Genomic DNA, 15,281 nt, shown 5'->3' on the forward strand with positions numbered 1-15,281 from the left:
AAGTTTAGAATGGAGCAACCTGACAACGAGCAACTCAAACAAACAAGTGATCAAAATAAGCATCAATCAATGAAGACCATATCACTCCTGATATTCTATACTAAGAAAACAACATCACTTTTTATGTATTCCTGCCAAAAACTCATATGAAGAAATGTCAAACCCAAATTGAGGGAAATTTTACAAAATAACTGGCCTGTACCCACCAAAGGTCAAGGGAGAAAAGAGAAAAGATGCTATCTGGAGAATAAAACATGTCAAATAAATGCAGTGTGTCTTTTTTGCTATCAAAGACGTAATTGGGAAGATGGACAGAATTTGAATGAGGTACATGCATTAGTTTCATTAATTTAACAGTTATACTGTGGTTATGTAAGAGTGTTCCTGTCTTAGGAAATATACACTGAATTATTGAGGGCTAACAGGACATCTTGTCTACAACTTACTTTTAACTGGTTCAGGAAAAAATATAGTAAGAACAAATTGTGCATGTATGTGTAGGACAGGGGAGACAGCAAGAAAGGACAGAGGAAGGGCATGATAAAGCAAATATAGTAAAATTTTATCAAATAGAAAAAGCCTGAGTTAGATACACAAGGGAAGTCTATACTGTTCTTGTGACTTTTATAGAAATTTTAAATTATTTCAAATTAAAAAAAAAAAACTTAAAATGGGGAGGGCAAATGGGGAGAGTATATGCCAAAATTTTAACTTTTCAATAAATGCATTAGGGGAGTGGTATTAGTTGCATGGATTCCTGTTTAATCTATTGCTTTGCTTTGGAGATTTTGACAGAATCTGCATTTAAAAATACTCTGAAACTATTATGTAAGTATATGATGTGGCAGAAAGCAAAAAAATAATCATGACATATTCTATCATTCACTATGGCCTTGAGAACCAGCATTACTACTGTGGAAGGAAGGAAACAGAAATATAAACTAGGAAAAAAAAAAAAGAAATATAAACTAGAGAAATTTAACACCCCAAAGTGCTTAATATGAATGAGAAGTAAAAGTACAAACTCATAAACAATTTTAGATTCAGAAGAAAAAAGTTATTTCCTAGTCTGTACACTAAAAAAGCCCAGAAATAATGAACAATCTAGTAGCTACAACATCCTTACTGCCAGACTGCGATGTTGAAACACCATTTTCTATGAAAAGAAACTTACTGTAGATATGACTGATTCCAGATCTATCACAGAATATGTACAAGAGGAGCCTGAAACATTCTGTTACACCAAACAGGAGGTTAACTATTTAAGATTATTGGGACTCTGCATGTACTCAGGAGCTAAATGTAAAGGGGCTCCATACTGGCCAAAGACCCAAAAAATAATAACAGTTGACCCTGAACAACCCAGCAGTTAGGGGCACCAATCCACATGCAGTTAAAAATACCCATATAACTTTTGGCTCAGTAAAAGCCTAATTACTAATAGCCTACTACTGACTGGAAGGAAGCTTAACAATGACATAAATACTTGATTAACACATATATTATATATCATAAGCATTATATACTATATTCTTACAGTAAAATAAGCTAGAGAAAAAATGTTACTAAAAAATTATAAGGAAAACACACTTATAGAACTGTACTTGTACTTAGCAAAAAAAAAAAAAAAAAATCTCATTAGTGGATCCACACAGTTCAAACCCATGTTGTTCAAGGGTCAACTATACTAATTAGTTGCTTTTGTAGAAAAACAGGCAACAAACTCCTTTTCTTCAAAACTGATAAAAGCAATCAAGCACTTGTCTTTCCTGTATGAACTGTACTACTATGTAACCCTAAGACAGGAAAGGGGAACTATGTCTTTATAGAAGTAGTTCAGCTAATAAATGAAGAATTTTTTAAAAACTTGTGGAGCCAGATATGAAAATGGTTTTGTGTGTTTAGTATTTACAGGTAGACACAAAATCCCTGTGCATGCGGGTTAGAAGTTATCTGTGCATTCCCTTTCATTCTTAGCACAAAAATACTCCTCCAGTGTTTGTTTCGGACATCTTCCAGGTTAATAGCTAGATGCTGAATATGCTGAAGCAGGATCACTGTTGTATTATATTTTCAACATTTTTATGAAAGTGAAAATTTGTCTACAATTTCATGCATAGGGGCTCTGCTTAACAATGGCTACATGTGTACATGTACTCACACCAAATACTCTTTGACTCCAAAGAGTGAAAATTTGGACAAGTTCCATTACCTCTGGGTCTCAATATCCAGTTTTGTCATCTTAAAAATGGAATCAGCAAGGCTTTCTTTATTAACAATTTCTGGAACCAATCCCTGAGAAGGTAATATGATTCAGTTCAAATACTGCCAGAATTTAGAACACATTGGATTTTTCTGTATTAGCTACCACGAGATCTCATTTGCAAATAATGTGCCGTATTACAAACATTAATAGGGCAAATATAGTACTTATAAACCAGACTACATTTATTTTTGGTTTTTAAAATTACACAATATCATTTTATGCCTTCACTTTTCACACCTATTGCTTTGCTTTGGGGATTTTGACAGAACCTGTCAAAATCCCCAAATCAGAATTAAATTTAATTTAAAAATACTCCATATTGGGGCACCTGGGTGGCTCTGCCTTTGGCTCAGGTCATGATCCCAGTGGCCTGGGATCAAGCCCTACCTTGGGCTCCCTGCTCTGTGGGAAGCCTGCTTCTCTCTCCTCCTGCTTCTCTCTCCTCCCACTTCCCCTGCCTAATCTCCTCTTTTGATGTCTCTTTCTGTCAAATAAATAAATAAAATCTTAAAAAAAAAAAAAAGAATACTCCATATTAAGGACTAGTGAAAAAGTAAATACAATATTAAAAATGTTTATGTGAATCATCCAAAAGTGAAGAACCAAGATCTGTCTTTATTTCTTAAGTTTCTATTGCACACCTGTTTATATAGAATGTCCCCTATTAGCTAAACTAAAATAGGATGCATAATTTGAAAAACAAACAGATGTTTTCCTCCTCTTCACAAACCAGAAACAGCTTTTATTTGTGCAATTACAAAAGTAATGTTTCTCAGCTCATTAAAAAAGACACAACAAAGTAAAAATCACTTATAAATCCCACACAAGAAAATCACTCATCATTTTGGTATATTTGACTTTAGTTACTCTAGTTAACTGTCGAGTTTTTAATGTATGTTTAAACAAAATTAGAATAATCTATATGTGTTGATAGCTTACCTTTATTTAATTCATAAAACATCATGCATTTAAGTTTTTATCAAAATATCGGTCCACATCACTATTTATTTATTTATTTATTATTCAGGACTACTGCAATAGGGGAGTAATCAGGCTTAACTTCAAATTCAGCAAAGACGGCTGGGGATTTATGGCCAATGAGCAGGGTGAGGGACTCAGTGGATGGAAAATTATTGAGGCACATTATTATTTTTAATAGGTGCATAGTATCTGAATGCAATGTAATTTATTTAACAATTCTCACTGATGAACACTTATACTCTTTCCAAATTTTGTTAGTGACATATACATTTGCATACTTACCTGATTACTGAAAAGCTTCATTTGTGAGTATATAGCATGTTAAGCCACATAGCTATAAGATTTTCATTTAATTATTTAGCAAATCATCTTTATTGAAGGGAATAAAGTTATATAAACAGGTGTCATTCCAGAAAATACAGGCTTATATATGCCAAAGCAAATACTGTCAGATACCAGGGGAGTAAAAAGGATAATTAAGATTAAAATGGTTTGTGATGGCATGACTTTTTAATCTAGGGGAAGTCTGGCTATATGCACGAGGAATGAATGCAGCAAAAGAGGGAGAATCACATGTTAACTAAGCATGGAATGAGTAGTTGAATCTAAATGGAGAGCAATCCTAACTTAAAGCAATTATTTTGTGCTCAAACAGGTATCTAAAAATGACAGAAAATAAATGTTATACTGTTGACCCAAAGGCAGTACCCAAATATTTTGGCTTAGTAATAATGCATGACATTCTTACAGCACTTAATACAATACCCTTATAATAGTCCTGTGAAAATTACAGATGAGATAACTAAGTTTCAAGAAAGGAAAGGAGAATCACAGGAATTAAGTCATTATTATGTCTAGCAGATACGTCATACTTCATTTCTGTAGAATGTAAGCTCTAGAAGGACAAGAACTTTGTCTTACTGCTCACTGACTCCCTAACCACAAAGAAGTGTGGATTCAGTAAATGTGTGTTGAATAAAGGTATCCCCATTTTAGAGATGAGAAAATTGAAGTTCCAAAAAATAGTTACATATGCAAGGTCACACAACTATTAAATTAAGGTTCAAAACCAAATTCAGTATTCTTTCTTTAACTATAATGTCTGAAACAGTTTGGCTATTAGCTGAAATTTGGAGATCATTTTATAACACTTAATGTTATCAAAGTAATTGTTTTGAATGTATAATTTGTACTCATCACTAAATTTTAATTAAGTCAGAAATAGGAAGAAAATGGAATTGCCTTAAAAGGACTAGGTTAGCTAATACTCCAGATGTGTAATGACAGTTTGAAAAGCTTTAATTTACTACTTGAAGTGAGGCAAAAGAGGGGTAGAACTCTGAATTTTTTACTAGGTTTAAATTTTAAAATAATGTAGTAAAAAAAAGGAAAATTCTATACATATATCTCCCATATGAGGGAAAAAAATAGAGGACTATTTTAAGTGCTATTGTGCACACGGATGCTGCAAATTACACATGAGTTATCCATTCATTAAAGTAGACACAGGATGGCCTTTTTTGAAGTTGTAGACCGCAATTTAGTTCAAGTTACTAAGAAATTCTTGAAAACAATCAAAATGCTTTTCTTCAAAAAACAAAAAACAAAACCAAAAACCCAACAACGAAAATGTCTATACTAATTGGCCCCAATTAGTATGAAACAGTAAAGTTAATACTAAGTAAATAGCAATGCAAAGCATTAAAACAGTGAGATTGTATCCCTCTGTGAAAGTCCAAAACATATCAATAATTCAATAAATATACAGTTTAAGAAGCTAAAACGTAGTTTACTTTTCTGCTTGCTGACATTATTTTTCCAGAATATATAGTAGCTAGTCATACATATCAATCCTTTTGAACATAAACCAAACTCCTAGTATGAAAATATTTGAATATTTGTAAAATTCAGTTCTCTTAGAAGTCCACTGAAATAAATGATCCATAAAATAATATCCTCAACAAAAAACATAGAAAGCAATAATGTCCTAGATCCATTTTAAGACCAAGCTTTTCCTCAAGGAAAACTCTTGCCAACTTTTTAAAGTGTTTTATCAATCCAAATGCTCACCTGGCAAAAATAAAATGTAAAGAGGATAAAAATTCTGGAGTTTGGTTAGAATTTACTCTCACATTTTCCCATTCACCGTTTAAGAATAATGAAAGTCAATAAGCAATGTCTTCTTTTGCCTATCTTAGTAGGAAAATACATCCAGAGGAACCTCAGTCAAAACCCTGAGTTATAAGAATTTGGTAGTAATCTAGAAGAAGGGAGTTTCAGATAGGAGAATAGGAGAAATTTAGGGATAAAATTTTAAAATTTCATTTTAACCAATAGCTTCAATTTCTTTCTACACTAAATATTTTCTCAGGACTTAAACAAATGTTCTAGATCTTTCCCTCCCCTAAATCCTTATATTATTCCATTAAACATCTTCTGAGAACATTCTGTGTAAAACACACTTTGCTAAGCATTTGAGCATAACTTTATTTCAGCTAATGCTCACCTCAGCCCTGTGATAAAATCTTCATTTCACACATAACATTTCACCCCTCATAACTCACACAAAAAATGACTTAGAGGTTATAAAACTGTTAGAGGCAAAGTCTGCATCTGAACTAAGATTTTCTGACCACACCACAACTGTACCCTATCACTTTACTTGGTAATCACAGAACTGCCTTTGCGAGAAATTGTACTATTAATTTTCACTGTTATTTTTCTTAATTTTTTTCTACGTTCATGTCTTTAAGAGCAACAACTGGGGCGCCTGGGTGGCTCCGTGGGTTAAAGCCTCTGCCTTCGGCTCAGGTCATGATCCCAGGGTCCTGGGATGCCCCCCCCCCCGCCCCCGCATTGGGCTGTCTGCTCGGCAGGGAGTCTGCTTCTCCCTCTCTCTCTCTGCTTACTTGTGATCTCTGCCTGTTAAATAAATAAATAAAATCTTTAAAAGAAAAGAAAAGAAAAAAGAAAAAAAACACTGAAAGAATAAAATTTCTCAATGAATCATTAACAACAAAAACAACAAATTGTTTATATAAGAATAACAAGCCACAAGTTTAAAGCTTCTCAGAGCCTCACATTTGTTAAATAGAAATGATACCCCCCAAATTGAGTGCTTACTGTTAAACGCATTCCATGTATTAAGTCCTTTAACTCTTACAATAGCCCCATGATATCGGTACATTACTGCCCCATTTTGCAGATGAAAGAACCAAAGGCTACAGAGGTTATGCCCAAGATTAAGGTTACAGCTAGAAAGTGAGAAGATAGGATTCAAAAGCCAAAGTATTCCATCTGTTAAAACTGTCCCTCTAGTACTAGATAATGGTTAAAATGAAATCATGTATTCATATAGTATGCAAATTTTAACTCTGCACAATGGTTTCTCGAATATAACACCAAAAGCACAGGCTTGAAAGCAAAAACAGACAAATGAAACTACATGAAGCTTAACAACTTCTGTACATCAAGGACACAACCAGCAGAATGAAAGACTTCCTACAGAATGGGTGAAAAAATGTGCAAATCATATATCTGATAAGGGCTTTATATTTAAAATATATAAAGGACTCCTACAACTCAACCACAAAACAAATAATCCAATTAAAAATGGGCAAGGGTGCCTGGGTGGCTCAATCCGTTAAACATCTAAAAAACTTTTGGTGAGGATGTGAAAAAACTAACTCTTGTGCACACTGTTGGTGGGAATGTAAAATGGTGCAACTGGTATGGAAAACAGTACAGTAGTTCCTCAAATATTTAAAAATAGAACTGCCAATATGATCCCGCAATCCCATTTCTGGGTATGTATCTCAAAGAACTGAAAGCAGAAGAAACTTGCAATGTGATACTTGCACACCCACGTTCACAGCAGCATTATTCACAATAGCCACAATATAAAAACAACCTTAATGTCTACTGGCAGATGAATGAAAATGTTGGGGGATGTGTGTGTGCGTGCGTGTAAAATGAAATATTATATAGCCTTAAAAAAGAAAATCATATCACATGCTACAACATGTACTTAATGGACATTATGCTAAGTGAAATAAACCAGTCAAAAAAGACAAACACTGTATGATTTCACTTACAGAACATATTTAAAGTAGTAGAATTTTAAAAATAAAGAACAGTGTTGCCAAGGCTGGCAGGCAGGGAAAATGGGGATTTGTTTTGTTGGTATAGAATTTCAGCTCTAGAAGATGAAAAATTTCAGAGATCTATTACACAACAGTATAAAAATGGTTAATACTATTGAAACAAATGCTTAAAAATGATTTAGTGAATTTTGTTACATATTTGTGCCACATTTTTAAAAAGTATTAACTCCTTTCTTTCCTTTCACTTCCTTTTCCTGTCCTCTCTGGTACAGTATTCAACAGCAGTGTAACAAAAATGATAGAGAAAGCAAAGAATACAAGGGATTCAACAATATAAAAAAAATTGAGAAAACAATAAAACAGCCTCACGTTCTTATTAACTTATTAATTTTCTTAACCTAGAAATACCTTGAACCTCGAGTGAAACAGTATTCTATTAGCAAGACAATACAGCATGATGGTTAAAGGCTCTTTGGAGCTGGAAAGCTCAAGTACTACTCTGACTTTGGTACTAATTACTCTGCGATCTTCGGTAAAATATTTTTATTCATTCATTCACTGATTCATTCATTCATTTATTCATTCATTCATCAAAAAATGTTTACACATGGGTAAACCTGGTTAAACAGAGGACTGTTCTGAGAAGTAAATGAAATATTTTATACAAAACACTAGGCACAAGGCCCGGCACTTAAGTGCTCAGTAAATGTTGGCTATTATTATTACTTTAAAGCCTACAGAGCAGGACCTGAACAGGGCGAATAAGTCAGTCCAGTATGGTATTCCTTAGTGATTTGCCTGATTTATCAATAAGTATGGTGTTATCAAATAGTATCAGTCAGATACTATTTAGGAAATCATTGCTGACTCTATCATTCTTGCCAAATTTGTGCTCCTCTCTTCTAAAAAAACAAACAACCAAAAAACAAAACAAACAAAAAGCTCTACCAGGGAAAAGCAACGTCATCTCAGGTATTCGAAATGTTTGCTCTGGGAATAGGGTTCTAGCCCAGAGGTGGTGGAACGGAGACCTGTACATGAGCCACCAGAGTTCCCCATTCCTCTCACTTCCTTAGGGGCCTAGGCCTTATTTGAGGATTAAGATGCGGTGGGAGGGGGCCACACAACCGAACAGCCATTTATAAAGCCCCACTCAGGTAAGACGGGGTCAGAGGAATCTCCTGGCAGAATGACAGCTAGACCTTTTCAAAACGGACCCGAGCACCGGCAACACTCGTCTGTCAGTTGAGAGCCTGCATCTGGAAGGCAAGCTAGTGCAGAGGGAATCTCGGGCAGCCCACCCCAGGCCCAGCCCGGGGCAGTTGGGGCCGGGGCGGGGGTGTGTCGGGATGTTCCTCCCGGGGCCCTGCGGCGGGGTCTGGCAGGCCGGGGGTGCCGCCGGTTCCCGGAGGGGCGATGGTGGGGGCGGGGGCGGGCTACGCGGCGGTCTGGGGACCCGGCAGGTAGGGAAGGGACACTGAGGGCCTCACCGCGGGCCGAGGGCAGTGGGTAGAGCTTCTCCGCCTTTTGCAGGAAGCGCTGGGCCTTCTCACGGTTGCCGGCGTTGAGGGCCTCCCGGGCGATCTCCACACATTTCTCCGCCTCATCCCGGTTCCCCTCCATGGCTCGCGCTTTCTTCCGTTTCCTCCGGTAGCGCAGCTACGGAGGGGGTGGGGGTGGGGAAATGGACGCCCGGCCGCGGCGGAGGCCAGCCGACCCGGGGTGGGGGCGTGCGGTGGCGAGCGGGGAGGAGAGCAGGGCACCGTGGCGGCGGCGGCGGCCCGGGCGGACTGGCGGGCTCACAGCTCCGCCTCCTCACGGCGGCCTCCCCGCCCCCCGCGGGCCCCTACGGCGCGAGCCTCATCCCTCCGGACCCCTGGACCGAGCTCCCGGGCCTGGGAGTCGGAGCCGACTCCGCTGTCAGGGCGCGGCGCCGACACGCTCGGAGCCAACCACCGCCGGAGACGGGGGGGTGGGGGGGGAGTAGGCGGGCGATACCAGCCCGGCTGCCCGCCGGGGGATTCCGTCGAGGTGGGGACCGGGCCTCCAGCCTTCGCAGCGCCGTGCCCCCTGACCTCCCAGCGCAGCCAGCGCAGGCGGGAGCCCGCCTTCCGGGCGGCCGGAGCAACGGAAGGGGGCTGGGGACGCTCGTTTACGGGAAAAATCCCAGGGATCAAAGGGCCGCCTCTAGGCCCCCTTAGCCTGGGGAGGTTTCTGTCAGGTGAGTACCGCGCTGTCAGTCCCAAGGATGTGCTTCCGGCACAGGTGTTCAGAAGCTCATTAGAGCGCCGTTTGACCCTAACCACAGTATCGTTTTATAGCCTAACTACGGTATTGTTTTATTTCCGTTTTATTTCAACTACACACCATTGTCCTGACTCATATTCCATTAAATTGCTTCTCGGTACATCCGCAAGATATGAACACTTTATTTGCAGTTTGCAAATTATTCCGGTGAAAAGCCCTAATCCAAATCCTTTATGACCAAAACAAGAAGGCACCACCTTTTCTTAATGTATTACCATCACAGGAAATGACTTGTTGGATTTTTCCTTTCCCCCATTTTCATGGCATTTCCTCGTGATCTTTGTCATGTTGGGTCTCCTTGGTGGGGCGAAAGGGAACACTTATTGCTTGGTAATGTCTTCCAAATTTAACAGATTAGGACAGGAACTTCACAAAGCAAGTGTCAAAATGATCCACTCAACCCAACCAAAAAATACTCGTTTTTTTCACCATGTTCAATCAAGCTATTGTCAGCATGCAAATATGTAACTCAGGACTTGCAAATAAATACTGACAACTCTTCTGGAAAATGGGAAGAGCATGAAGCCCCCCCAAGATGTTAACTGAAAAATTTAGTTCAAGTAGACTTCAAAACACTGTAGCACACGAAAAACTATTATCTCCAAAGTCTAAACTTACAGTTCCCTCTGTGGAGGTAGCTATAATGCCCTCTTCCTCCCCAAATCCACCACAGCAGTAGCCTACCAGTGTGATGCTATCACACAGCAGACACTGCCAACAAACTGAGATGGCCAAGCTTAGCCTAAGAAACAGCAACTTGCCCCATTGCAGCTCCTGCCAACGTTTTAAAATTTTTAATAGCTCATTACATAACATTAAAAAAAATTACACTTGGGTCTGCTGACTTGGTTGTACCAAGTTCAATTTCAAGAGAATAAATAGGCTTATGTTAACTGCTGTATGAGATCCCTACTCAAAAGAATTGAATTCCCGTTACAATCAAGCAAATTTAAAACACAAAGAGTTTGGGATATGACCTTTATTGAGCTTATCCACTGGAGTGGAAATAATGTCTGTACAAAACCAAATGTTTGTTACTATAACTTCTGCATCACAATTAAAATCCAAACAGTTTTTTAAAAACAGTCAACTCAATCAAAACCCACTACTTCAGAATCAATAGCTTCTTTGAAGCCACAGTAACACTTAAATATGGTTAAGACTCGAATGCAGAAATTTGGTTGGTTGGAAAGCTAATTAAACTTCCAACTTGCTCAAATAGAATTACAAAAAGGCAAAATTGTGTTTTTCACAGAGATACAGTCCACTGGAATCACCAACACTGGACAGCTGTTAAGAGTATTTAGAGTCCTGAGATAATAAGGAATCCAGGCATCCTTTAAACAGTCTTCTGTTGTCCTTTCTTCCCAATCAGAGATTTGTGGATGTGTGGAATGACACCTAGGAGAGGAACAAGGATTAATACTACTTTTTAATATATATAAACATCACATAAAACATAAAACTAAGACAGTTTAATGTTCAACTTGGAAAAGGTCTTTAAATGCAAAGCTCAAGTATGTAAATATTAAGTTATGTACACAAATCAAATTTCATAATGCAACCACACTTAAGATCCGTGAAAACAGGTCTTCTTCTGTACTAAAAAATAACGAGCTACAAAATTTTTTCTACGAAGGAATAAAATTTTAGTATTTACATACCACCACCAGCAATTGTAGCCTTGATGAGAGAGTCCAATTCTTCATCTCCACGAATAGCAAGTTGCAAGTGACGAGGGGTAATACGCTTTACCTTCAAGTCTTTTGATGCATTTCCTGCCAATTCAAGTACCTACAAGGCAGATTCTAATCAATCTCCTTCCAACTTTCCTTAAAGCGGAGCCCAGAGAGTAGAATCAAATCTTCATGAGGGTAAATCTACCAAATGATGTCTTCCCCTACTACCTGAATGGCAACACATGCAAAAGGGGGCACGCAATTTTATTTCCAAGAGCAGTAAACTCAATGAAGCTCAATAGGATTCCTTAATGAACACCAGCCCCCTCTAGCGTTCTCAGAAGCTTCTAGCAGCGTTTAGGGCCTGGGAGTTTTTCTTGCATCACTTTCCTCCTTCCCTCTCGCCGCTTCCCCCAACCCCCCCAAAACCTTTTCCAGATTATAGGCGTACACCCATTTACCTCTGCGGTGAGATACTCCAGGATGGCTGCGCTGTACACAGCGGCAGTCGCGCCCACACGTCCATGACTGGTCGTCCTAGATTTCAGGTGTCGATGAATACGGCCCACCGGGAACTTAATTTTAAGCACACAAACATAAATGCACAAAGATGTTAGAGTCAAAGATGGTAATATTACACGCGCGCCAAACCAAGGGGCATATACGCTGGTGCAGCAACGCGCCCCAGGATCGACACACGTGATCGCCCCCCCCTCCGATATTTATCGTATCGGCAAACCAAGTCGCGACACCGCATCACCCACGCAAGGACGAAACGCCCATCTAGAGCGATTATAAACACGAAAAGCGGTGGAAAGAAAAACGCCACAATTCCCAGACTGCACGAACAACCACTGACCTGCAAGCCGGCTCTCTGTGAGCGGGAAACCGCCTTTGTCTTGGCCTTTCCGGAGTCCTTCCCAGCCTTACCGCCAGCCTGCGGCGCGCACACGCCCGCGAGCGAAGGAGGAATGGGGAATATAGGATTACCAGAGCGGCGCGCCCCTCCCCCACCGCGGCGCGGCCCAGGCGCGAGCGCGGCCCCGTGCCCAGCCGGGGTCTCCGGCCAGCCGCGCGCCGCAAGGGCGACCCCGCCCGCCCGCCCCCCGCAGCGCGCCCGCCGCGGCCGCGCGCCTTCGTCCGCCCGCCGGCCCCCAGCGGCGCTGCGCGCGCCACCCAACCGTCGCCGCCCGCCGCGAGATCGGAGGCTGCTCCGCTCGCCGCCGACAAAACACCTCCCCCCGCTCTTCCAAATCCTGTCTCCGCGCGTTCCCAACCGTCGCCACTTCACCCCCATCTCCCGTGTGTAACGGGTTTTTCTCCCATCGGCAAAAACCCGCGAAGTCTTCGAGCGCCTCCGCGAAGTTTACCATTTCGAATTCTGCCGAAGCTCAAACAAGCAAGGCAGAGAAAGGACTAGTCAGCCAGCCAGCGAGATCCCACCGCCTACTCCTTCGTCGCACCGCGATTCAAACTGCGCTGTCTCCCGCCTTCCCCGCTCCCTTTATACTGCTGAATGTTCCCTCATCCGGGAACTCGGATTGCTCATCCCACCAATGGCTGCCACCCGCCCTCGGGACGCGTCCTTGAGGCCTCAGCCAATGAACAAGCGAAGAATAGGGCAGAGGGGCGGGCACTCCGCAGCTCCAGCCGCTATTGGGGCGTGGGGAAGGAGGTGGGGGGAGGGCGGAGGGATGGGAACTGAGGAGAAGAAGGGCACGGCGGCGGGAGGGAAGAAACAGAGCGAGCTACGCTGCGGGAGCGAGGAGACCCGCCGGCTGTGGTCACGTGTTTGGGAGGAGGAGCTGAGAGGCTGGCTAGGGGAGGGGCACGCGGTGGCGCCCGCGGCCAGTCTGATCCCGGGGGCTGCGTGTTGTGGCCTCGGAATCTCGCTCGCCCTCCTTCCCCTAATCCCACCGCTCTATCACTCCGAGCAGAGTGCTTCGAAGGCCGAGACCCGCTCGCTGGCCCACAGCCCTTTTTTTTTTTTTCTGGGACCCGGGGCATCTTCTTCCCCGCCGCCCTCTCCATCCCCAGTGTCTCTTCTGGTCTGACAGGTGGCGCGTTCGCGTCGAGTGAGAATGGTTGACAGGCTTAACAGAGATTTCGCGTCTTCCTCGTAGGCAAATCCCCAGCCGCCGAATGATCGCGACCCGCTGCTCCCACGTCATCTTTAGCTGTATCTCCCACATTTTCTTTCCTCGCCACTTTTGACGCCACTCGAGAGGTCCACGGGAACAAACGGTGGAGCAAAGTCACCTCTCTGGTCACAAAAGACCTTTTGCTCTACGCGCGGAGGGCTGGGGGTGAGGCTGTATTCCCTAATCAAATCATAAACCGTATTTTTCTGGAGACTACATATCAATGGGTTGTACTTACAGCCTGGTATCTAAAGTTGATTTAGTGAAACCTGAAAGCCATTATGTGTCAACTTTTCTATACAAGACATTTTGCTACATGACAAATGTTCGATAAATGTCAGTGGGGTAACTCCTAACATGATTCACAGACAGTTACAGATGGTCCATGTAATCAATTGCAAATGGTGGGCTTAAAAAATAGTCCTGTACACAGAGTACTATCATAATGCCAGCTACTTAGCCTTCCAACTAATAGATTAATAACATCTGTGTGCATCTCCAGATGCTTGTGGTGATGTAAATCTTTCATAATTATAGTTATTACACTTTAACAGTGTTTCCGACATGAAGTAATTTTGAAATATGTATTAAGTACATTAAAGTTTCAGTTTGAAAGATTTTATCAAATTAGAGGAATTCTCCATTTCTGGAAGATAAATTCTAGAGAAGAGACCCCCAATAATTTTAATACTAAGGTTTTTTATCGCTTCCCCCACCCCCCCGGAACTGAGGAATTGTTCATGATGTCATCAATAGAAGAATCAATCTGTTCCCCCACCGAACTGATACAATGACAGTAAAAGCTGTGGGGTCTGATGTAATAGTTAACCTAGGCTCCATTGGGCCTTTCTGATAAACAACTCACAAGCCAACAATTAATACCTTTTCCAGTTTAGAGACTATGTTCTCTTTGTTACGAGGTCCAACGAAAGGAATTCACTATTGCCTCACTGAATAGAGTTTAACAGAACGAGCTCAGGAACAAGTAGAAATAGATTCTGCTCTTCTTTCTCACTGTTGTCATACTTACTAACTTTTGGAACTTCTAGTTCTAAGAAAAGGGTATAGTATCACCTATTTTCACATGGTTGTTGAAAGAGTAAAGGAGAGGGCATTCAATGTACCCTCTAGCATATGTTTGTCACACAATAAGCACTCAATCATAACTACGATTATCTTCTACTCTGGATGCTGGGGAGGGGTGAAATAAAGTATTTTTGATTCCTAAATATTTTTTCCTGTCCGGTACATTGTCTTCCATTGGCTTGAAAGTGGCAAGCCTAAAAACTTCCTAAGTATACACAACCAAGGCATCCATCCTCCAAACTAAAATCCTAAATTGGTTTAATACCTTCCATGGTTTTCCTCTTCCTTCTGATAACAGGACAACATCAGTTTCTTCATTTTCCCAGCAGTTTTGTGATTACCTACTCTTTTTGCTTCTCTGGAAAATGCATGCTACAAATATGTTAATATTTTTGGATCATCTCTCCTGTACTTGTGTGTATACTACTACATGTATATAATGTATATAGCCAAAGCTATATATTTTGTTCAGTGCCATATCCAATGGCTATTTAAGTCCTCTTTTGCCATAAAAGTCTACATATGAAGTAGATGACCTCACTATTATTGATTCTCTCCTTAATGGCCTTATCCTAATTCAGCCAAAGTTTCTATGACCAGTTATTACCTCCTCTCAAACACTAGCCTATATGTTAACTACTGTTGTTTTTTACTTTTTATGGTGAGAATTTGAGACTGTCACATTTGGGAATCTCAAATTTCTGAATAACATTTTGCT

General features: G+C 41.0%; 2 protein-coding genes across 5 annotated transcripts in view; both read right to left on the reverse strand.

Annotated features, from left to right (window-relative positions):
- DNAJB14 (DnaJ heat shock protein family (Hsp40) member B14) overlaps nucleotides 1-8,975 on the reverse strand; it is a 51,231-nt gene extending 42,256 nt beyond the window's left edge. For 3 of the 4 annotated variants that reach the window (XM_047718075.1, XM_047718076.1, XM_047718078.1), the window contains exon 1: nucleotides 8,841-8,973. In XM_047718075.1, coding sequence (XP_047574031.1) covers nucleotides 8,841-8,973 — 133 coding nt within the window. Of the gene's footprint in view, nucleotides 1-2,212; nucleotides 2,296-8,840 lie in introns of all 4 variants that reach the window. The other variant, XM_047718077.1, reaches the window with a different exon arrangement.
- A 1,646-nt stretch (nucleotides 8,976-10,621) lies between these two features.
- LOC125093216 (histone H2A.Z) lies at nucleotides 10,622-12,851 on the reverse strand. The gene is made up of 5 exons (XM_047718079.1): nucleotides 12,707-12,851; nucleotides 12,196-12,273; nucleotides 11,798-11,911; nucleotides 11,322-11,451; nucleotides 10,622-11,058 (listed from the first exon to the last, which is right to left on the reverse strand). Exons 1-5 carry the CDS (start codon nucleotides 12,707-12,709, stop codon nucleotides 10,997-10,999), a joined length of 387 nt encoding a protein of 128 aa, XP_047574035.1. The 5' UTR covers nucleotides 12,710-12,851; the 3' UTR covers nucleotides 10,622-10,996.
- Between the last annotated feature and the right edge of the window lie 2,430 nt (nucleotides 12,852-15,281).

Source organism: Lutra lutra, chromosome 2, assembly GCF_902655055.1.
Source record: "Lutra lutra chromosome 2, mLutLut1.2, whole genome shotgun sequence".
NCBI lineage: Eukaryota > Metazoa > Chordata > Mammalia > Carnivora > Mustelidae > Lutra > Lutra lutra.

Coding starts and splice junctions, on each gene's coding strand:
- LOC125093216 (XM_047718079.1), bottom strand. Junction 11,452..11,797: donor TGGAGTATCTCACCGCAGAG/GTAAATGGGTGT, acceptor TCTGCCTTGTAG/GTACTTGAATTGGCAGGAAA. Junction 11,059..11,321: donor GGCTACAATTGCTGGTGGTG/GTATGTAAATAC, acceptor TTCCTCTCCTAG/GTGTCATTCCACACATCCAC.